At 43.3% G+C, this 23,633-nt stretch overlaps 3 protein-coding genes across 3 annotated transcripts; 2 read left to right on the top strand and 1 right to left on the bottom strand.

Moving 5' to 3' along the window:
- The first annotated feature begins 72 nt into the window (after positions 1–72).
- On the top strand, positions 73–9,312 carry scarf1 (scavenger receptor class F, member 1). The gene is made up of 11 exons (XM_074641919.1): positions 73–334; positions 587–648; positions 758–859; positions 2,702–3,242; positions 3,318–3,536; positions 3,975–4,103; positions 5,002–5,108; positions 5,217–5,328; positions 5,757–5,881; positions 6,598–6,735; positions 6,848–9,312. The coding sequence occupies exons 1-11, from the start codon at positions 234–236 to the stop codon at positions 7,948–7,950; spliced, it is 2,739 nt and encodes a 912-aa protein (XP_074498020.1). The 5' UTR covers positions 73–233; the 3' UTR covers positions 7,951–9,312.
- vtna (vitronectin a) lies at positions 8,862–13,899 on the bottom strand. The gene is made up of 8 exons (XM_074641920.1): positions 13,740–13,899; positions 12,882–12,998; positions 12,361–12,792; positions 12,143–12,282; positions 11,896–12,052; positions 11,648–11,803; positions 10,921–11,568; positions 8,862–9,860 (listed from the first exon to the last, which is right to left on the bottom strand). The coding sequence occupies exons 1-8, from the start codon at positions 13,795–13,797 to the stop codon at positions 9,742–9,744; spliced, it is 1,827 nt and encodes a 608-aa protein (XP_074498021.1). The 5' UTR covers positions 13,798–13,899; the 3' UTR covers positions 8,862–9,741.
- A 2,713-nt stretch (positions 13,900–16,612) lies between these two features.
- sarm1 (sterile alpha and TIR motif containing 1) lies at positions 16,613–23,492 on the top strand. The gene is made up of 8 exons (XM_074641913.1): positions 16,613–17,703; positions 19,221–19,839; positions 19,929–20,141; positions 20,244–20,335; positions 20,406–20,732; positions 20,852–21,041; positions 21,750–21,871; positions 22,471–23,492. The coding sequence occupies exons 1-8, from the start codon at positions 17,225–17,227 to the stop codon at positions 22,580–22,582; spliced, it is 2,154 nt and encodes a 717-aa protein (XP_074498014.1). The 5' UTR covers positions 16,613–17,224; the 3' UTR covers positions 22,583–23,492.
- The last annotated feature ends 141 nt before the right edge of the window (positions 23,493–23,633 follow it).

Raw genomic sequence — 23,633 nt, 5'->3', positions numbered from 1 at the left:
GAAGAGGAAACCCGGAGGCTTCGACCTCTCTGGCTGTGGCGGAGCCACAAGACGACTCACAGGAGGGAGAGAAGGAGGGAAGGGTGGAGGGTCGACAGAGAGAGAGATAACTGCCTCTCATTGTGCTTCCTCTGATTGGAAGGAGAACAAGTGGAGAGGAGAGAAAGTAGTCAGGACACAAAGAAGTCAGGACACAAAGATATCTGGTTTTTGTTTTGGGTCTTTGAGTGGAGATGAAGCTTCTCCTCAGAGCTCTGAGTGCTCTTCTCTGCTGCTCGCTGTCCTCCTCACAAACACTGGATCCTGCTGGGAGGAACGTCTGCCACAATATCAGGTACTACTTTACCTTCGTTCACACCTTTTTACTGTCGGAGTTCCTTTGAGCCAAAGTATTTCTTTAAGTTTGGGAGTTTAGGACTGTGCTGGACTGCTACTTGGTCTGAATGCAGACTATTCTCTACCTTCTTTTAATTGTTTTCTCAGGTTATTGCTGGGGTTTGTTTTTTCCTGGTTCCATACCACAGAGTGTTTTATTTGTTAAGTTTGAGATTTGTCAGGCTGATGTGATTGTTTTCTGTATATTCAGGGACCCCTCCACCCTGGTCTGTTGCACTGGATGGCGTCAAGAAGGAAAAGAGTGCACCATACGTGAGTTTAACTATTCTAATGGATCGTAGGTATTCTGCTTTTTACTGCCTCCATATTTGCTTTGTTTTCCTTTTGTTTCATTCACTGGCATGTGTATGTGTGTGTGTAGCTGTGTGTGAGGGTGAGCAGGCCTGCCTGAAGGATGAAACCTGTGTGTATCCTGGAGTGTGTCGCTGCCCACCTGGCTACTTCGGAGCTCTCTGTAAAACACGTGAGTTACAATAAACAGGAGCTAAATATTTGTGTGAAATGGACCATTTAGGGTCACTTAAGATGATACTAATAATGCATTTATTGTGAAATGTCATCATAAACCAGTAAATGTTTTTTGTGAAGGTTCTCAGTCATCCAGGTCACGGTTTCCGAGTAAGGGTTAAATCAGCATCAACTGGACTTGGTTTAGGTTCTTGAAGACGTTTCACTTCTCATCCAAAAAGCTTCTTCAGTTCCACTACCATTCAGCCTGAACTGAAGAAGCTTTTCGGATGAGAAGTGAAACGTCTTCAAGAAGTCACTGTTGCCAAATAACGGTGGTGGAGGAAGTATTCAGATCTTTAACTTAGTAATACAACATACAATTTATATACTATATAAAAATACTCCTTTACAAGTAGAAGTTCTGAATTTAAAATCCTACTTAAAGGCTCAATGAGTATGATTTTTTTCTAAAAACAATGTATAGAAAAATAATGTACAAAAAGAATCCCTCTCAATAATCACTTATGATCCACTAGAAGTGTGTGGTGGTGTCTGTTTCTACCGAGATCCTGTCCTCTGCCTGTATTTTCTCTTTTCTTCTTTCGTTCTGGACGTTTCTGGGCATCAACCTATAAAAACATAGCAACTAGATGCCAGATCGTAAGCACCCATCCAAGAGGAAACCACAAAAACGGCGGACACCGCCGAAAAAACGCAACTATAGCGAGGCGAAACGCCAAGCGGACAACACTAGTACCAAATCGAGAGTGAATCTGTGGTGAACTTTCACCCGCTTGCGAGCACCGTGACCCTTGTTGAGCCGGGGAGGGCCAACTTTGAATGTTGTGTTTACAAACCATAACCGACAAATCCTACTTATTGTGCCTTTAAGTAAAGGTACAGAAATATTACCAGCTTAATGGACTTAAAACAAACATAAAAGCACTCGTAGTTGCCCCAATGACTGATATGTTTTCATGTAGCACATTGTTAGATTGTTTCAAATTAGAATTGTTTTTCTTTTTTAAACTTAATCTTTGCTTTTTTTAATTAAAAAGATAATTATACCCCTTTTGGCCTTACTAAGAAACCAAGTGGCAATTTTAGAGGGTAAATGTCACTTTGGTATAACCTTTAACGACATTAAACATATGATTTGTGATATGGGGCCCTAACTAGACCTCACATTTTTGTGAGGGGTTGGGAGCCACTGGTTTAATCTTCAACAATACACTGTATTTTATAAATGTATAAAATGTTTATGATAAATCTTAATCTGAAAAGTAACCAGTAGCTATAGCTGTCGAATGTAGTGGAGTAGACCCTTTTCTAGCTGAGCAGTGAACATACATACACTGTATATACATAACTCCTAATTTTTTTATTTATTTGATTTTATTTATTACGGGGGAGGGAATAGGGACAGGTTTTAATGTAATTATTATTTATGTACATATTTATTATTATTATTATTATTATTATTAATAATAATAATAATAATAATAATAATAATAATAATAATAATAATAATAATAATGGTGCATATTTTTATTTACTTATTTATTTTTATATCATTATTGTTTTTATTGTACTTGTCAACCTGGTTTAAGTATGTTGTGTCTGCCTTGTTTTATTGTATATGCAAAACCACTCAAATAAAATTAATTTAAAAAAAGTAGTGCAGTAGAAGTAGAAAGTATAAAATGGAAAATCTCAAATTGAGCCCAAGTACCTCAAAATTGTACTGAAGTACAGTGCTTGAGTAAATGTTCTTAGTTACATCCCACCACTATACATTGTTAAAGTGTTTTGTACAGTATTATATCTATATCTGTGTTTGTTTGGTTGTCACCAGGCTGTCCTCCTGAGTTCTGGGCTCCAAACTGTCGCCAGGTGTGTCAGTGCTTCCCACACGGCCGCTGTCACCCCGTCACCGGTGAGTGCACCTGCAACCCCAACCGCTGGGGCCCGCTGTGCCAGTACGCCTGCAAGTGCGCCCGGCACGGCCATTGCAACCCCGTCCATGGAAACTGCACCTGCGATGAGGGCTGGTGGACGCCGATCTGCTCCAAGCCGTGTCAGTGCATCAGCGGGGGGTCTGTGGGCCCCGGCTGTGACCAGCTAACGGGCCGGTGCCAGTGCCACAGGGGCCACTGGGGGCTGAAATGTCCCGGCTCTTGCAACTGCTACCTGTCGCCATGTAACGAGCGCACCGGTGTGTGTGAGTGCGAGGCAGGCTGGTCGGGACACGGCTGCGACCGGCGATGTAACTGTGACCTCACACACAGCAGCTGTGACCCGGTTAACGGGCATTGTCTGTGCCACCCGGGGTACCAGGGTGTCTACTGCAACCAGCGCTGTGAAGCTGGGAAGTACGGCAGTGGGTGTACAATGAGGTAGGTGTCACATGTTTGTTTAAATACCAGTGTGTGTTACTGGTAACTCTTTCTGTTTTTGTCTCGTGTCCTCAGTTGTGGTTACTGCAAAGACAACCAGATCTGCTCTGACATCGACGGCGCCTGTGATGGCTGCGAGCCCGGCTGGAACGGTACACGATGCGACCGCCCGTGCCCGTCTGGTTCTTACGGTGACGGCTGCGGGGAGAAGTGTCCACGCTGCAGGAATAACGAACCATGTGACCCCAAAACTGGGAAATGTTGGAGGTGTGACCCTGGATGGACTGGACCCAGGTGTGCACTTTTGACCATGTTGTACTTTAGTCACGGTGAAGGTTACCGGATCATTTGTGGGGTTTTCAAAGTGAACCGTATGCTCTGGAAAAAGTTGGCTGTAACATAAAGTTAATGCGGTTCATAGTTAATGTGCTAATACGCAAAGCCAATGGTATGATATATGTAGTCTGTGTGAAAATGCTCCTTGATCTAGTCTTTGCTTGTGCCTTTAAATTTCACAAATAGCCAGCGTTATAAAGTGTGTGCATTTTATGTGAACTGTGAAAATGAGGGCAAGTATGTGTGACAAAGATGGAAGTAATGTCCATAAGTCGTCAGCTGTGTGGGACAAAATCAGTTTGAACTGTTAAACATGTACTGAGATTAAGGTTTTAGGATTAGAAATCAGTGTGAAATGATTATTTGTGTCCTTGGTCGTTGCTCCCTGTCGCCCAGGTGTGAGGAGGCCTGCTCCAACAGGACGTTTGGAGACGCCTGCGGCTTCCTGTGTAGCCCTTGTTTCCATGGTAACTGCCATCACGTGACAGGAAGATGTGTCTGTCAGGCAGGCTTTCAGGGGGAGAGGTGAGCTTAAAGCAATGTTGAAACTGTTTCATGTTTCTATGTTTTGGGTTTTTTAGTCACGCCTGTTGTGTTATGAAAACCTGAAACTGGGCGTTGTGTTCTTAAGGTTGGAGCTTATATGATACATTTGTGTGCAAATATTTAAACTGAGATAAATGCTTTCAAACCTACACAGTGTGAGGTTTTAACCACATTGTTAGCTAAACAGACCTAACTAGGTCAACTCAAAAACAAACATCCCTTCAGTCTAGGCTGCTAACTGGTAATATACCCTTGTTTTAAAAGGTTTTCCATGTTTTAACCCATTGACCACAAAACTGTTTTATTTTTCTCAAACTTTAATTACCATTGTGTAGTAATGCATTTGCGAGCCCCTCTGGCATCTGCGATTTAACACCCCGCCCCTACACAACACAGCAGTCATGAACTGTGTTCTCATAAGATTAAACCCAAAAGACAGTCAGTAAACAAGACACATTTTTTTTAAAGGTAGAGGTGTGTAATATTTTGGGGGATCTCTTAGCAGAATATAATATTCATAACTATGTTTTGATTAGTGAATAATCACCTGAAACTAAGAATCGTTGTGTTAATGTTAGCTTAGAATGAGCCCTTCATATCTACATAGGCAGCGGGTCCTCTTCACGGAGTCCACCATGTACGCTTGGAGAATAGTTGGCAGTATAACTATCATATATGCAATTTGAGGTCAGCAGGTTAAAACATGCCAAACCTTCATTATGGTCTCTTTAATTTTCCTCTCTATGACACATCAATGTTTATTTCAGTAGTCGTTACAGTATATTTTCACTGCACACTGAAATAGATGATGATTCAGTGTTCATACACTGACCTTTTGTCCGCTGTGGTGATGTAATTGCATGACTCTTTTTTCCAGCTGTAACAGCAGCTGCCCCGCTCTGCAGTTTGGCCTCAACTGTTCCTCCGCCTGTGACTGTGGTGAGGGGGAAGGCTGCGACCAAGTCACTGGTGTCTGCCCAAACAGTACGTCCACCCATCCATCCAACCATCCATCCATCATTCAAAATGCATCTGCGGTACATGGATTATTAACAAGCATCATATGTTTCTTGATGTGTGTGTGTGTGTCAGGTGGCAGAGCGGCTGTACTAGCAGGTGTGCTGGTTCCTTTGCTCCTGTTGCTCCTCGCTGTGCTCTGCTGCTGTTTGTGTTGTGGAGGAGGCCCTGTTGGTGGCAAAGACAGGTCTGTTCACCTCACTTCCCTCTATCAATATTATGTCCACTTAGCACACTGTAGAAGCCCAAACACTGCTGGACCACCTTGAACTGGATTGGAGGCAGTTTGGGCTTGGCAAACACTACCAGCTTTTATTTGTCAATTGTGAAATTGTGAGATTTCCAGCCATGATAAGCTGTGAGCGTTTCCTTCTACAGCTCCAGAAAATCCTTATTTATGTAACACAACCCAGAATCTGCAAGTATTAACTTAATAATTCTTCCTTAACGTAGGCAATTGTGGTATTATTATGACATTTCGGGTGGTGGAAAGATATTCAGTACCAAAGTGAGGTATTGAATTAGTGAGGTTCAACTGTTCAATCAACACAAATTCAACTATGGCAACTGTGCAGTAGTGTGAAACCCTTACAATATTAACCTTGTGTCTTCCAGGGCGACTGTGGCTGATGGAGGCTTGTCAGTTCGGATGAAATATCACGTCTACAGCGTCCTGGCTAACATCAGTGCTGCCCTCCCCTGTCTTTCTGATTGGTCCTCTGGCCTGCCGCGTGTCACCGGTCAGTCTGATAACACAGTATTTCTAGTATAATGCTGCATAATACAGTGATACACTGTAATTCATGGGTTGTGTACAAACTAGTCAACTCCAAAAGTTGCACATACCTATATGCAAGAGTTCAGTTATTTTTCAGTGACATTGTGCTTCATGTTCACTTAGTGAGAAATATTTGCGTGCTTTTAAACCTTCCCTTTCTGTGAAGGAATGACTGCATGAAGTATGAAGTCATATTTAGGTCACTTGCTGAAGGGTAGGACGGCGAGAAATGTGAAAGATCAGTCACTTGCTCAACCAGTTACTCAACTGTTTATCAGCAGCTCACCTCTCTTTCAGGGTTACCGCCCTTAGTTGACCACCATGTTTAAATACAGCTTCCTGGGAATGAAGTCAAAAAGATTTATTATGAAATGCATCCTTTCCTAATTCAAAAAGTCCTCCCATCTGTGTTTGGGTTGGTGGAATATTTGAAGGAGGACTTTCAGGATTAATGCAAGACAATGCAGCTAAAAACACAAATTTCTTCCCAAACATATCTCACTACATTGACACACTTTTCAGTATGAAACGTATTTTAAATCAAACTGAGTATATAACATATGTGCAATTTTTTCTTCAATTCTTTTAATAGAGAACAAGCCCTGTATTGATTTGACTAACATGTTCTTTTATTATTTAATCTTTTATTATTTAAACTACTTTTCATGACACACACAGTGTCTCACCATGACCCAGAGCTGACGTTCAACCACAGCTTCATTGAGCCTCCGTCCTCTGGCTGGGTGACTGAGGGATCGTCCTTCGACAGTGATGAGGAGGAGGGAGAGGCGCTCTACTGTGTCCCTCCAAGAGAAGGTAGGAACAGGGATGCACCAGACTTAACACTGCCCTCTTTTGGCGTTGAGCAGAACTTCCACTCCATCTCTTCCAATGTCGCTGGACTTATTTGTCTCCGTCTCTTTGGCAGACATCCCGGCGGTGGCGGGCGGCGAGTTCCACGAGATGAGCTCAAAGTGCAACATGTTCTTAGACCCCTCCGGCTTCAGCAGCGAGGACATCACCTCGCCTTTCAACATCCCTCGCACCTCCAGCATCGCCAAGTCCAAACGGCCGTCTGTCTCGTTTGCAGAGGGCACCCGCTTCAGCCCTAAGGAGCGGCGTGGCTCGGCTCAGGACCCCAACGCTCTCCCTGGATACCCACGCAACAAACCCAAGTCACCCTGGGGGGTTTTGATGCTGTCTGCCCTCGGAAGTCAGGGAAGTGCGGCTAGAAATGGGGAGGAAGATGGAGCTGAGGGCGAGGAGGGGGAAGATGAAGAGGATGTGCAGGCGACAGACAATCAGGAATCAAGTTGTGAGGACCAGGAAGTAGACAGAACCCCTTCTCGGGCCACCCTGCAGGTCCCCGGGGCATCAGGACGAAAGCGGACTATGTCCAACACAGCTGCTCATAAAGGGACCCAGCTGCCAACATCTGCCTCTGATGCTCAGGTCAATAAGGTCACCACGGTGTATGTGACGGTGGGTAAGGCAGGTAGGCCCGTGTCGAAGACGGAGACGAGCTCCGAAGGCCCAGTTCAGGCTGTGCTGCGGCGACTCGGTAGCCTCCAGCGACAAAGGGAGCAGGAGACGGGCCGGCCCAAGCCTAAAGCAGCTGAAGGGATTACTAAACCACCCAGGAGGAAGCTGGGAGCGCGGGCGAGCGTGTGGGAGGAGGGAGGGCCGCCTGGAGGGGAGGTGGGCATATGTAAGCCAATCAGGAGAAAGCATGTCAACTCCTCAGACCCAGCTGGTGCGAACGACTCTCCACAATCAGAGGGCGGCACTCCAAAAAGGCCTCTGTCGTTCATTTTGCAGAGCGTGCCAGAGGTGGCTTCACACGCTGACTCTGGGTCAGATCTGACGGCTGAGGGCAGTGACCCCAGTACGGGAGGTATAGAGGGCACCTACCTGACTGTGGGACCAGCAGGAGACGCCGTGAGTCTCACTGAGGTCATCGCCAACGAAGGCGCAGCGGTCAGTGTGATGGATGAACCCTGCTATGAAAACGTCCTGATTCAACACTCTTAACCTCTGAGAAACAACACGTCAGCAGGTCTGATTCAAACACAGCTGCATATTTATTACTCTGCAGTTATAATGTTACAGGCACAAAGGGAACTCTTGAATTATTATGGGGTCATCTGTTACACAATGTAAAAGTACAGCTTGCATACTGACATTTATGCAGCATTTGTGATAAAAAAACAAACCATCTTTAGCGTAAATACTACAGAATATAGATGAAACACATGGAATTTATATTTTAGATTAAAAGATTAAATGAATACAGAATATCAGGTTTGGTATTTTGGTAATTTCTCCTAACATTGCCACTGGTTGCATTCGGTCTCTCCAGTTTCATATGAACATGAGTATAGAGGGACAATTGAGCGATCATTTTTATTTCCTCCATTGATGCATGTTGTATTAACTGTATACCTACAAATAAGCTGAAATGTTGAATTGATTAGTTGTCAACTATTAAATTAATCGCCAACTATTTTTATAATTGGTTTGAGTAATTTTTTTAGGATTTTTTTTTTCTTCAAAAATTCAGCTTCTTAAAGATGATTTTTTTCTGGTGTCTTTTCTCCTCCATGACAGTAAACTGCATGTATTTGAGTTGTGGACAAAACAAGACATTTGAGGACGTCATCTTGAGCTTTGGGAAAAACTGATTTTTGAGAAATTTTTCACAATTTTCTGACATTTTATAGACCAAACAACTAATCGATTAATCGAAGAAAATAATCAACAGATTAATCAACAATGAAAATAATCGTTAGTTGCAGCCCTACATACAAGTACTGTAATATCTGGACATGTGTCTGCTTCTTCACTCAGAGAATGGTCTCTTTTGAACGTCTGAGTTGTACCAGGAAGAGGAGAGTAAACAACCGCAAAAATATCATAGTAGAGTTAAAACATCATGAGCTGTGTTCTTGATGACTGATGTTTTTATTGGTCATTGATGAACATACAAGAACAGACTGTTACAGGTTCAATCAAATGTGACTCACTCAGTACATCATTTAAACATCTGTTAAAAACCACTAAAATTCAACGAGGTTTCTTTGTTAGTGTATTATAGTGTAGTATTATATTTTGCTCTCTTTTACCAGTCAGTAGATGTCAGAAGAATGTTTTCACGTCTACGACCTCCAGTAAAAGTCCCACCTGTCATTGCTCTCTCTGCTGTGACCGTCACGTGATGCTGCTGTTGGGTAAAACCCCCATTATTGCAATTTAGGGATTTAGGACCATGTGTCAAGTTTTAATGACCTCTTGGTGGATGAAAAGTCTTCAATCAACCCTGTGTTATATTGTGTTAGTCACTGTATATATGCTTGTATGATTAATAAGGAGATAATAAACGTTTTTTAGTAGATACATGATTTAGAAAACATCACTGAATGAATGCAATGTAACAAACTCCTTCATTATTATGATGACACTGAAAACTTAGAAATGACAAGCTGCATATCTGTAAAACATAAAACCTTCTAATAATAATATATGTTATTTATCAAACCATGGCCAAAAATTCACTTTACAATCTCTTCAATTGAGCTTATTTTCACTATAGTTGTGTTTACTTAAGTAGGTCAGCTGATGTTGAGAACAGATAACAGATATTCTTAATCAACTAGTTGAACTTTGACAATGTTTGACCAACTGCTGTGGAGAGCAGCAGACTTTCATTGATCTCCAATGTTTGCCAAAGTTGACGACCACTGGCTTTTTGTTGAGGGAACCAGGGCGATGCTAACTTCCTGTTTGGCCAACAAAAATACATCATCCCTGCAGCGCTCTATTAAACTACTTTTCTGCTCCAGTGGTGTCTGAACAGCCGAGCCAGTACTTGGCGATGGATCTGGGATATGGAGGCGTGGCGAAGTCAACTCTCTTGGTCTTGAGGTTCACCCTGTAGTATTTGTCTAGAAAACACAGACAACAAGATTAGTTTTCCCTCTCTGGAGCAGCTCATGGTCCTTTTTTGTGTGAAGCAAATCTCACTTCCAGTCAGTAAACATAACTTAACAGTAGTTTGGACCATAGGGCTTTATATAAAGATGGACGACAAGTCTCCACTTCCTCCCACTGTGCAAAAGTGAAGCCAAAATATCCCGGATATGTTGGCTGCCATCTTGAGATATGGACGTCATTTGGAGCCAGAGTCTGCGGGCGATGGAGCCGAGGTACCGAGCCAACCAATCGCGAGCCAATCATGGTCGCAGTTTGTTAGCGAGAGAGACTCACAGCTGCCAATCATGATGTCACACCCCCGTTTCATAGCATCAAATACATGCATAACATACATCGGCATGATGAGAACTACCTAAAATGACAGAAATCATCTTTGGGAAAAATATATTTGACGTGTACTTTTACTTTTTAGTTTGGCCCATGTCCCATCCGCTAACATGCAGGGGGCGGGACTTATGACCTATACTGCAGCCAGCCACCAGGGGGCGATGGAGATGTTTTGGCTTCACTTTTGGGGAGCTGTCATCCATCTTTATATACAGTCTATGGTTTGGACCCGTCATCACTGTCAGCATTCATCAAAACACTCCTTTCTTGTCTTTGGTGACTCATAAAGCAGATAACAGTACTGAATATCAGGTATATCTGATTATACTGATTCTTTGATTATAATATCTTACTTTAGGCATCTCTATCTTTGTCATGTGGACTAGTACACAGCATATGAAACTAGTTATAATAAGTCCTCTGTGGCAGACACAGAGCTGGGAAAGTTTGATAAAATTAGTTTAATAAGATCCTGTCTGCCCTCGACATCTGTTACTCATCTCACAAAGGTCATCTTTCATCAGTCTGCCTGAAAAAGCTGAAACGTGGGTTAAATGACCACCTCGCAGTTTGAATTTAGATAAAACAATTAATTTTATGTAAGCATTAACGTTGTTAAATTGTTTTGTATGACTGTTATTAACCTAAACTGCAGTACTAATGAATGTGTCCCTGCTGTGTTACCTCCTTTGAAGAAGTAGACGGCCTGTATGGGCTGACTTCCCTGGATGGACTCCCAGTACCTCCTGTCGCCTCTGGAGTCATAGTTGCCTCTGTTGTTCTGGCGGTAGCCATCTCTCCGTCTGTCCTGGTCCCAGTCTTGATCCCGGCGTCTGTCCCCGTCCCGTCCGAGTCTCTCCTCCATCTCCATCCTCTTCTCGGCCAACCTCAGACCCATTTCCATCCCCCTCTCTGCAAAGCCCTGGCCCATGTTCATCCCCCGATCGGCCATGGACTCCCAGAAGGGTGAGCGGCTCTGCCTCCTACGACCCCACTGCTGCCCGTACTGCTGCCCGTACTGCTGGTACTGCTGGTTCTGCTGCTGTGCGTACTGCTGGTACTGCTGTTCCAACTGCTGTGCGTACTGCTGGTACTGCTGGTTCTGCTGCTGTGCGTACTGCTGGTACTGCTGTTCCATCTGCTGTCCGTACTGCTGGTACTGCTGGTTCTGCTGCTGTCCGTACTGCTGGTACTGCTGGTTCCTGTCGTTGCGACGTTGTGTGGGCCTCCAGGCAGGGACATAGATTCTGCCGGCCATGGCAGCATCCACTGGAGCCATGAGGCCCTTCCAGTCCTTGTCTATGAAGTGGTGCTTGTCATGATGCTGAGGCACTAAAGAAGGTTAGAAAAACATGAACACCTGCCTCCACCCCCAAAACGAGTACAAATGATCTATAACGTCACAACTCACTGCCAGAGCCAGAGAAGAGCTCGCTCATGACACGGTCATAGTTGTTGTATACGTCCATGTAGCGGCTGAACAGTGTGGACGGAGACCTCTCAGACATGGTGATGCACTCCTTATGGGACGGCTGGTGCATAAACTCGTACATGTGATACTGATCCGCTGGAGAAACCAACAAGAAATAAGTATCTTCCATATTATCACAACATATTCAATAGAAATATCTGGATGTATCGTGTGATGTTTGGCTGTACCTTTGAAAAAATAGACCCTCTCTCTTCCATTGTAATCAGGAGCAGGCAGAGCGAACGCTGCATCCATATGATCAGGAATTGTGTCAAAGCCCACGCTGATGTCTCGAGGGTAGTCCTCATCCAGCACGCCGTTATCAAACCTCCAGTACTGGTGGCCCTAATGAAGGTTTGTTTAAACATGAAATTATTACAAGAGGGGTTTGATATACATGATTCGTTAACACAAGATCATTTCCTGTGTCCCCACCTTGAAGATATAAGTCTTTCCTTGACAGTTGACGCGGGTGAAGGCAGCATCAATAGGCCCGCTAATGCCCCACACGTCCTTTATGAGCTTTGGATAACCAGGAAGCACTACCTTCTGGTCCAGTTCAAAAAAGTAATCCCCTAGAGAGAACATTAATAAGTTTCCACTTTTGCTCTTTATCAAATGTCAGATTATTTGAATAATAGGGGGTCACTCACCTCTGAAGGCGAATATGGAGCCATTCTTTACTTGCATGAAGGAGTCAAAAGGTCTCCCACTGCAGGCCACAGCGTCTGGGTCGGGTGCTTCAGTTGGGGCAGCCGTTGTGGCGTTAACAGTGGTCGTCTCAGCTGCTGCAGCACCCTGAGGGGGTTTAGTTGTGCTGGGGAACATCTGTGCAGGTGGAACGGGGGCTTCCTGATGTATGGTTTCCATCAGTCGAGGGGGTCTGGTCATTCGTAGTGTGGTTTGTGGATGTTGCTGTGGTCTGCGACTAAAGTCTGAGATGGGCCGCTGTGTTGGCCTCAGCAGACGATTGATACCGGTGAACGACTGGCCGTGTGCTGAACGTCCAGGTGATGGAGTGGGGCCTTCAAACAGCTCACCATCACCATCATCATCCTCAGCAAAAGCAAAGGTGTCTCCGCGAGCTGAGGGAGAAAAGTGACGTCAATGAGCACATTTCCCCTGTCTCACAGCGTTACTGTATCTCAAAGACATGAGTGGAGAGGGTTCTTACTCGGCTTGCCACAGACGTCCTCATAGTCAGGGCAGCAGTTCTTGTAATGCTTGCACGTCTTTTCACACTGGCACGTCTGATCGCGGCCATAGACGTTGCAGCGACCCTCACAGGAATCTGAAGATAACATGACAGAGTTAAAGAAAACAGATTGTCTCTGTTGTTTTATTTGATTTATTCGTTACACCTCTGACCAAATAAATGTCCTCCTTTGGATAATAAAGTTAAATTTTAGGCTTTGACAACACAGACAACACACAGGGTGGCCACAAGTACTAAACATCAGACTTAGATCCCTGACACATGATATACATAGCACATAAAATACTGAAAGAGATGATTGTACACAATCGTAATGCAACAACAAAACATTTAAAGAAAAATCAACAAACAAAACAAAATAAATAGAAGTTAGTTAATATCTCGCCTTACGTCCCAAAAATGTCACTTTTCAATATTGCAATCCATCAGACCCTTTAATACAATATTTGTAATTCTTTTACCAACATATTTAAAGAAGGATGTCCAAGTCTTAAAGAAATCACCCATTTTACATTTAAATCTGTATGTTAGATGTTCCATTGGTATTAGCTCAAATAAATAAAATAAAAATTAGATAAATAAAATAAAATATAATAAATAATCAAAATATATACTGTATGTATACTTGTGTAAACAGGGCACCCAGAGTTGATACCTCAGATTGGTTAAATAAGTTGCAGGTCACAGTTCATTTGACACACAGAGAAGGCGCAATATCAAGTCTTACTGAAACTTGATTACAACCAGCAAAACTCCTCTATTTGGTTGTCACAAAAACATTTCTAAACTTTGAAAAACGATTTTTAATGTACTTACTATCTGCAGCAAAAGTCAGAGCGAGCAGAGCGAGCAGCAGGACGACCCGCAGCCACATGTTGCCTCTGTTGAGTGAGAGGACAGACTGAAAAAGTAATGAAAGACGGTGTGCTCCTATTCATTGGAAACATGTGTCACTCACCCCGCTTCCCTGTTTACTTTAACCTTATTAGCAAACCTCTTTCTACTTGAGCAAATAAACAGAGACATGCAGAGGGAAAGAGGTCAATAGGAAACAAAAGTTTAACTCGGACCAAGTTGCTTTTTCATTTTTGCTTCAGCATTGATTTTCTCTCTGCAGTTTGAGTAATACAACATCATCCTGTGTTATTTTATTACTCACTTTCAGGACAAGATTAAACCTGAATGTATCTTGTAACCTGCAGTCACATCAGCATGTACCGGCCTGCTGTGTCATCTCATAAAACAGTTTAACACAGTTACGAGCTAGGAAATTGTTTTTTACATCCATCCATCCATCCATCTTCAACCGCTTATCCGGGATCGGGTCGCGGGGGCAACAGCTCCAGCAGGGGACCCCAAACTTCCCTTTCCAGGGCCACATTAACCAGCTCTGACTGGGGGATCCCGAGGCGTTCCCAGGCCAGAGTAGAGATATAATCTCTCCATCTAGTCCTGGGTCTTCCCCGTGGTCTCCTCCCAGCTGGTCGTGCCTGGAACACCTCCCAAGGGAGGCGCCCAGGAGGCATCCGTGCTAGATGCCCGAACCACCTCAACTGGCTCCTTTCGACGCAAAGGAGCAAGGACTCTACTCCGAGTCCCTCACGGATGACTGAGCTTCTTACCCTATCTCTAAGGGAGACGCCAGCCACCCTCCTGAGGAAACCCATTTCGGCCGCTTGCACCCGCGACCTCGTTCTTTCGGTCATGACCCAACCCTCATGACCATAGGTGAGAGTAGGAACGAAGATTGAACGGTAGATCGAGAGCTTTGCCTTCCGGCTCAGCTCTCTTTTCGTCACAACGGTGCGGTAAAGCGAATGCAATACCGCCCCTGCTGCTCCGATTCTCCGACCAATCTCACGTTCCATCGTCCCCTCACTCGCGAACAAGACCCCGAGATACTTAAACTCCTTCACTTGGGGTAAGGACTCATTCCCTACCCGGAGTTGTTTTTTACAAGTGTAGAAAAATGTGACAGCTTGACAACAGACATCTTTATCTTCATGTGTATGTGCGCTTGTGTGTGTAAGGTTTAAGCAGCAGTTTTATGTGTCATAAGGGCATTTTTCATAAGCATACAGACCCCCTGGTGGACTGAGGAGCGACTGCCCCCCTTAGTGCCCCCAAGTTTGAAAAAAAACACAGAAAAAGTGCCCTCTATGGTAGATAAAACGTAATGAAGTGCCCTCTAGGTTGTCCTTCCAGTGGAGAAAACAAGATAAAGTCCACTAGGCTACTCATAACAATGAAAAGATGCGATGCAGTGCCATAGGCTGCACTACATGCTAGAAAACTTTCTGCACGCAGGGTGCTCTTTTAATTTTTTTCACCTCTGCCCCTCAGACAGCCTGAGTCCGCCACTGTACAGACCTGCGGTTTGCTGTCAAAACTGAAAGTATTCATAATTTTTATCCATTATTACATGAGGCATTACAACTAAAAAGTAGGGCTGTCAAAGTTAAAGCGATAACGCATTAACGCAAAATAATTTAAACGCCACTAATTTCTTTACGTATAAACGCAATCAATCTTTCAGAGGTTTCGGCAGACTCTCTTTTAAAGCTAGAGTGAAGATACTGGTATCATATGAAACTAGAAAACGAAGGAATCCATTGGTAACAACCATGTCATACTAGCTTGTCGCAAAGAAGGGTTAAATAATGCTCCAAACATGTGATACATTTTGGCGAGGAAAAACTGGCATGGCCATTTTGAAAGGGGTCCCTTGACCTCTGACCTCAAGATATGTGAATGAAAATGGGTTCTATGGGTACCCACGAGTCTCCCCTTTACAGACATGCCCACTTTATGATAATCACATGCAGTTTGGGGTAAGTCATAGTCAAGTCAGCACACTGACACACTGACAGCTGTTGTTGCCTGTTGGGCTGCAGTTTGCCATGTTATGATTTGAGCATATTTTTTATGCTAAATGAAGTACCTGTGAGGGTTTCTGGACAATATTTGTCATTGTTTTGTGTTGTTAATTGATGTCCAATAATAAATACATACATACATTTGCACAAATCAACATATTTGCCCACTCCCATGTTGATAAGAGTATTTAATACTTGACAAATCTCCCTTTAAGGTACATTTTGAACAGATAAAAAAATGTGAGATTAATCACGATTAACTATGGACAATCATGCAATTAATCGTGATTAAATATTTTAATCGATTAACAGCCCTACTAAAATATGAATGATTCTGGATCCACTGAAATTTTCACAATGCCTTCTATTTCCCCTTTTACACCAATAAATAGGATCTTTTACATTTCACATGAACAAAATATAACAGTAACATTTGCATAGATGTCTTGATGCAGACGAATCATATTTTTAAAATTTTATTTGGGGTACTACAATACTGCATCTGTATCTTATGAGCGTATTGTTTCTTGATATTCTTATAAATGTATTAAACTGAGCCAACAGAAAAATGTGTTTCTTGTGACCTCCTAATGACATTTATTCACTTACCCCTCAATAAAATCATTATATAGGCTAACAGTCTTCACAGGAATTGTTTACAGCATATTTGAAGAAACATTGGTGTGGCTCAGATGTTTTTATCCTCTTCCTCCAGCAGAGGGCATGCAGTGTTTACAGACACCTCTGAGCCATGATGGTGATGCAGGGGACTGAGGAGGAGGAGGGTGCTTCTCTTCCTGTTCATCACCAGCTGCATCCGGAGCCGGTGGGCGGTGCAGACCCCTGAAGATACAGAGAACCTGCTGCGGATGCTGACCAAAAGGATGCGATAGGTCGAGGAGGGTGGGATGCTGTTGGAGATCAATATTTAGTATTTCTGCACTGAGACCAGCTGCTTTACAGTGAGTCAGATGAAAATACTGTATGAGGGAAAAACACCTTCTTTGTCTCTAAAAAACACAGACAACAACAATAGTCTGTTTTCTTCTCTCCGGTAAATAATTTGCTCTCTGCTCTTTTCAGTTTGAGTTTCCTACATGTGTGCTGAGATTTTGCCTCTTTCTTTAAAGACGCTCGTGCAGACAGATTGTGTGTGTGAATGCATGAAGTCATCTGTGGGATAAAAGAGACAAAGCTGCAGCTGTTAATCCGCAGACACACTGTGTTCCTGCTTATCAGCGTTTATGTGCTTATACTACCAGGGATGACACACACAGAGAGAGAGATAGAGAGAGGAGATGCATATTGATGAAAGCTGTCACTTTTTGATTTACACCTATGATTTATAACTGAGGCCTTGCTTGAAGAAGAAGACGAAGAGGAAGAGGAGGCCTCTGTAAACAAACAAACACAGCATCACTGTAGATGCTCTTGTCTCTGACGCTCTTCCTGTGGAGGCTCTACCGATATCTCTCCATCTCCATCATGTTCAGTTCAGAGAGACTCACGGTACCGGAGTATGTGAGCCGGCTGCAGAGAGGCAGGAGCGGATCCACCCCCAGCAGCTCCGACCCTAAAGCAGTCTCTCCGGGCGTCCATGCAGACGTCCGGGCGGTGCTGGACACCTCTCTGCCGCTTCTGCGCACCGCCATCCGGAGGCTGAAGTCCTCCACGGAGACCGGTGACTCGGATGAGACCCGCCGGGCCATCGCGGAGCTCTTCCAGCTGGTGGAGGAGGCCTGGGTGCTGCCGGCTGTAGGCCGTCAGGTGGCCGAGGAGATCTGCAACAGGATCCGGCTGGATGGAGGCCTGGAGCTGCTGCTGCAGCTGCAGCAGACACCTGCTGTAGAGATCACCTATGAGTCTGCAAAACTGCTGGAGCAGATACTCATCTCAGAGAACAGGTATGGCTAACTTACTGTGTATGTGTGTGTGTGTGTGTGTGTGTGTGTGTGTATGCAGGGGGTGGACAAAATAACGTGAACACTTATGATACTTCTAATAAAGCAGCTCTGCAATAAACCTAAGTTACCTTTTTGAAGATTGATGATCAGTTTCAGTTGAGATTGTGAGTTTATTATTCTCAAGTAGGTTTTGAGGCCTTAACCCTCTGAAACAGGGGTACAGGTTTTTGTTTTAAGGGGAGATAGCAGGTCAAGTAGAAGTCATATATGTGGTGGAATTTCTGATAAACAAGTTAACTCAATAGGAAGGAAGAGGCCCCGGAGCTGTTGATGTCTTACACAGAAGGTTTATTGAAGCTTGATCAAGGAGCAATTGTCAGGTCTCCACCATTGAGGTGCTCTCTGTGTGAAGGCCTCACAACTCTGCCCTTCCTCCCTGCTGCTCAGTGTTTTACCCTCATCATGTTTTGACTTACTCGGTTCTTCTGGCATCTCTGACCCTGGTTGCCCCAGCGACTGGCTCTATGGTCCCTTCTACAGACACAGCTGTACAGATAACAGTGGCTCCCCTAGACAGGACTACAACCCAATAAAATCAACAGAGGGACACTCTGAGAGACACTCTGACCCTACCAAGGAGAGAGGAATTAATAGAAAATTCCATCACAACATAGAAGTGGTGTACATCACGTGAAAGCTGGGAACCTGAAGATTAATTTGAGATGCAGCTTAGGACCGTGAGACAAGTTGTTGTTATAGTCATAAATAAACATGAATGATTGAATGAATGAACATAAAGTGTTTAAGGGTTTAGAACATGATGATAAAAGTATATGATGGCCATCCCCATGCTCTATTATGTCTCATAAGTTGTTGCAGCAATTTTTAGGGTTGATACCATTTGTTACAGAGATTTGGTGCTAAATTAAAAAAAAAATGTTACCACTCAAGAATTGATAAAAATGATCAATAATCCCTCCAAAATACCAGATTAAGACACCAAGACCTTGAGGAACACCATAGAAATAGCCACGTTGTGATTTGGTTTAAAAAAACTTTTTGAAGTTTAAAGATTTCTGCAAGAATTGCATTTTTCGGTGATTGGATGGCGATCACTTCTGTTCTGAAACTGCTCAGAACCCCCTTATTGTCCCAAATTTGTCCTGCATTTCAAAGAACTGCATGTTTTTGCCTCAAACTGCATGTGATTATCAAATCTTTACATATCGGCATTACATATTGGCATTACATATCTTGAGGTCAGAGGTCGAGGGATGCCAGTTTTTCCCTCGCCAACACTTACTGACTTAAAGATTAATCAATTGTCCATTCTGTTGATCAACTAACTCATTAATTGTTTTATCGTTTCGGCCAATAGTTGATTGACAACTTTGGTGTTACCAAACACACCTGTTTGTGCCTCATTTGTTCAGGATCACTTTAGTATTGCAGTCAGTCTAGCTGTCTGATTTCATGAGTCAAGTTTTATCATCATATTTACAAACTTCTGTTGACAGAGATTATGTAGCACGTATGGGTCTGGGGGTCGTCCTCAACCTGACTCGACATCAGGAAGATGCACAGCTGGCTCGCAGCGTCTCGGGGATCCTGGAGCACATGTTCAAACACACCGAGGAGACGTCCGTCCACCTCATCTCCAACGGCGCCCTGGACACCCTCCTCTTCTGGTGCCGAGGGACAGATCCCACCGTGCTGCGCCACTGTGCTGTGGCATTGGCAAACTGTGCCATGTACGGAGGCCACTGCTGCCAGCGATGGATGATCGAGAAACAGGCGGCCGAGTGGCTTTTCCCGCTGGCTTTTTCCAAAGAGGACGAACTCATTCGATTCCACGCATGCCTGGCTGTGGCTGTGTTGGCTGCAAACAAAGAGATCGAGAAAGAGGTGGTGAAGTCTGGGACCTTGGAGCTGGTGGAGCCATTCATCGCATCTTTGGATCCAGACGACTTTGCCCGCAGTTTGTTGGACAGTGCAGACTGCATGCAGGGTAAGACGGCAGCTGATCTGCAGCATATGTTGCCACTACTGGATGGCACGAGAGTGGAGGGAAAGTGCATTGCAGCCTTTTACCTTTGCGTTGAGGCCAGCATCAAGTCTCGTCAGCGCAACACTAAGGTACAATCACTATCCACTTTCCTTATAGCTCAAAGGTAATACTGTCTGGTAGCTTTGTTGTGACTGTTTTAATTTGTGCTCCTTTCAAGATATTTCAAGAGATCGGAGCGGTGCAGAGCCTCAAAAGAATTGTCATGTACTCCAGTAACGGCACAGCCTGTTCTCTCGCCAAGCGGGCACTGAGAATGATGGGGGAGGAAGTGCCGAAACGCATCCTCTCATGTGTGCCCAACTGGAAAACCTGTGAAGTGCAGACCTGGCTGCAGCAGGTTGGCTTTAGTGCCTATTGTGACAGATTCCAGGTATGTTTAACAGTTTTATTAGTGAACAAAGAGATAAATTCATGCGTAAAGATCCAGCTATTATACAATATGTTTGACATTTCTAACTATCTTGCTGTATAGGAGCTCCAGGTGGATGGAGACCTCCTGCTGAACATCACAGAACAGGAACTGAGCGCTGATCTGGGCATGACTGCAGGCCTCACTCGCAAGAGGCAAGTGGTACAAACCTTTCAACACCGGAGCAACGTTAACACCAATCTAATAAACGCCTTTGTTCTGCAGGTTTCTGAGAGACTTGCGTGTGTTGAAGACTTACGCCAACTACTCCACATGTGACCCAAACAACATGACTGACTGGTTGGTCGAGGTGGACCCTCGTTTCCGTCAGTACACCTATGGCCTTGTCCAGTCAGGAGTGGATCGCCAAAACGTCCAGAGCCTGACCGACCTGCAGCTCCAGCAGGACTGCCACATACACAACGGAGTCCACAGAGCCAAGATACTCTTTGCTAACCGCAGGCCCTTAAAGCCGTGTCACACAGACGCCCAGCCTGCAGGGCCCGACGTGTTCATCAGCTATCGTCGGACCACCGGCTCCCAGCTGGCCAGGTCAGAACTGAAACACGATAAGTGGAAAAATATCAGAAAGATGAAATGGGTTAAATTAGGGCAAGGACAGAAGACGTGTACTAAAACTACATCTTTCTCATTTCCTTCCCTGTCGCAAGTCTCCTGAAGGTGCACCTGCAGGTTCGAGGATACAGCGTCTTCATAGATGTGGAGAAACTAGAGGCCGGTAAATTCCAAGACAAACTGATCCAGAGCGTAGAGCGGGCGCGTAACTTCATCCTGGTCCTGTCCGCAAACGCGCTCGACAAGTGCATGGGTGACACTGACATGAAGGACTGGGTGCATAAGGTCAGAAGTTTTCCATTCTCTGCGTGTTGAAATGTTAGGTCACATTATATCTAATTTTCGCTTAAAACGTTCACTCCACTGCACCTTAAGCCCTTATCAAAATATTCTTCATTTATATTGATTAGGGGTGTAAAAAAAATATAAAAAATATGAATATCGCGATATGATCGATTCTCAAAAACACTAGTTTTCATGCAAAGATTAACTCAGTCAATACGTTATTTAATTTGCAAAAAGATGCGTCCTCTCAGTGTATGTGCCCTCTCAAAGTAGTGCTATGATGTTACAGGGACTGTGATAAATGCAAATGCAGATTCCACTGTTCTGATTGCATTAAAAAAGTAGTTTTCTTACTCAGATTTTATGCATATGGTGGGGTGTACTTTATGCAAGGACAGTTTTCCTAAAATTAGAAAAAAAAATTGCAATATATCGGAATATATTGAATAATAAACCCTGTATCATGATATGTATCGTATCGCCAGACTCTTGCAAATACACAGCCCTAATATTGATACAACAGCTGCTTGTGGAATCGTATTAGTCTCATTCATATTCCCTGTCTGAGCTTTCAGTTGAAATTGCATGTCCCATACATATTGTAGCTAAAACAAGAGGTACGAGGATGTTTTACGTCTGTCTGTGCTTTTACATGTCTGGACATTTTAATATTTCATAGACTCAAAGGAATCCTCATTAATCTTGCAGGAGATAGTAACAGCCATGGCTGGGAAGAAGAACATAGTTCCTGTCACAGATAACTTTGTGTGGCCCGATCCCATGTCTCTGCCGGAGGACATGAGAGCGATTCTCAACTTCAACGGCATCAAGTGAGTAACTGTATACTCTAAAAACTCAACTGGTGTTATTGGTTAGCATATCTGTGTAATTGGGACAGCACACTTTCACTCACCACATGGCTGTGTGGTGTACGTACAGTAAACTATAATTAATCAACAAGTTTAACAGCTTATTTAGTTTCATTTGTGGTTGTGTGATAATTACACAGTTTCATGCCAACATTATTCATCTTTTAAAGCCTCTTTTATTTCTTTAATGAATGATTTATGAATACAACGGTTAACTTTTTATCGTTTGCGACTTGTGTTTAGCAGATCTTAGTCGATTAGTTGACTAATTGGATGTTTTGTTCTTGGTCTATTAAGATTTCTTCAGTCAATGAGTCGTTTTTATGCTTTTTTTCATGCTGAATAATCTATTTCCAAAAAACTTATGTGCATATCTCTGGTAAACACAAGATTGAAAGTGGTGCTTTTGTGTGATTCTTTGTGAAGAAACACAGTTTCACAGATCTTTTGATTTAATCAACTAATCGGCATTGAGTGTTAGTTGACTAAGAATTTCTTTGGTTGAGGACAGCCCTTATAATGCACGTCATCAAATGCCTGTTGCCTTTTTCTTGGCACAGATGGTCCCATGAATATCAGGAGGCGTCCATCGAGAAGATCCTACGCTTCCTGAAAGGGCACGAAGACCAAATGGACGGCCCAAACGCCTCCAAAGAGCAGAAAAAGAAATAAAACTGATATAAAACAGTTTGATCTCAGCTATAATAACTTTAAATGATGCCAAATTCCACATGGCCTACGGTGAACAGGCCGGCAGCTTTCCCTGCTCTGTGCAAATGCATGTGAATTTAATTATGTTTGGCTTACATGCTCACACAAAGACCAAATTTAAATAGATCTAATATATTGCAAAACGTAAAGATTGTATATAATAAACTGTAAGCCTTTAACGATAGTACCCTCATACTGCTGTATACGTATGTGTAATCAGGTACAGTATATACGCCTTCTGTCTCTCAGGAAAAAAACTGTGATAGATCAGCCGTCATTGGCACCTCAGCAAAGTCATCAATAACAATTTATGAAGCATCCACTAATCACAAAAGTTCATCTTAAACCGTATACTGTACATTCATAGAACCAAAGCAGTTAATTTTACCGACATATGTGTTTTTATGTTTGGGTTGTGATAGAAAAGATGCATTGAATTGTTAATGATGAGAGCATCTACGGTGGACATAATCTAAGCTGGAGGCATGAAATATTGTACAGAAATAAACGAGCTACATGCTGTATAACTGCACCCCTAATTTAACCAAATACAGACTTAAGGAGTGTACAGGCAACAACAAATACCCATGTAGTATTAAACGTTTCCTTCCTTCTGTATAATTAACTATGAATTGACGTATATGATGAACTTCCAGTATGAAAAAAATGCATCGTTGACTCCTTGAAAATGACTCCATCTGTGTTAAAGAGTGTCTTGTAGACTGCCGTTACAACATAGTGTAATACATTAAACTATCATTTAATACTGCTGACTTGAGGTTTTATTCACCACAATGTTAAGCCTGATAAGTAATTATTTGTCTTCTTTGCTTTTCATATTTCATCCTTGTTGAGGAGTAAAGTAAAAACAGAAAGAAATCCAGCAATATACAAGATACACTGAGGCTTGTGAAATATATAAGACAATGGGGCAGATCTACACCTGTGTAAATTAAGAAAATATTAATAATAATAAATATGTGATGCAAATTAACCAAAGCAGTCATCAAGA

Source organism: Sebastes fasciatus, chromosome 7, assembly GCF_043250625.1.
Source record: "Sebastes fasciatus isolate fSebFas1 chromosome 7, fSebFas1.pri, whole genome shotgun sequence".
NCBI classification, from domain to species: domain Eukaryota; kingdom Metazoa; phylum Chordata; class Actinopteri; order Perciformes; family Sebastidae; genus Sebastes; species Sebastes fasciatus.
The sequence above is the reverse complement of the archived record's forward strand: the minus strand, read 5'-3'. Positions and strand labels throughout refer to the sequence as shown.

Excerpts from the sequence above, each read along its gene's own strand:
- sarm1 (XM_074641913.1), top strand. The coding sequence starts at position 17,225 with ATGCTCTTGTCTCTGACGCTCTTCCTGTGGAGGCTCTACCGATATCTC. Across the intron at positions 17,704-19,220 it reads ATACTCATCTCAGAGAACAG|AGATTATGTAGCACGTATGG; the intron begins GTATGGCTAACT and ends TTCTGTTGACAG. Across the intron at positions 21,872-22,470 it reads CTCAACTTCAACGGCATCAA|ATGGTCCCATGAATATCAGG; the intron begins GTGAGTAACTGT and ends TTCTTGGCACAG.
- scarf1 (XM_074641919.1), top strand. The coding sequence starts at position 234 with ATGAAGCTTCTCCTCAGAGCTCTGAGTGCTCTTCTCTGCTGCTCGCTG. Across the intron at positions 860-2,701 it reads CGGAGCTCTCTGTAAAACAC|GCTGTCCTCCTGAGTTCTGG; the intron begins GTGAGTTACAAT and ends GGTTGTCACCAG. Across the intron at positions 5,329-5,756 it reads CCTGTTGGTGGCAAAGACAG|GGCGACTGTGGCTGATGGAG; the intron begins GTCTGTTCACCT and ends TGTGTCTTCCAG.
- vtna (XM_074641920.1), bottom strand. The coding sequence starts at position 13,797 with ATGTGGCTGCGGGTCGTCCTGCTGCTCGCTCTGCTCGCTCTGACTTTT. Across the intron at positions 11,569-11,647 it reads GCTCTTCTCTGGCTCTGGCA|TGCCTCAGCATCATGACAAG; the intron begins GTGAGTTGTGAC and ends AACCTTCTTTAG. Across the intron at positions 9,861-10,920 it reads CGTCTACTTCTTCAAAGGAG|ACAAATACTACAGGGTGAAC; the intron begins GTAACACAGCAG and ends TGTGTTTTCTAG.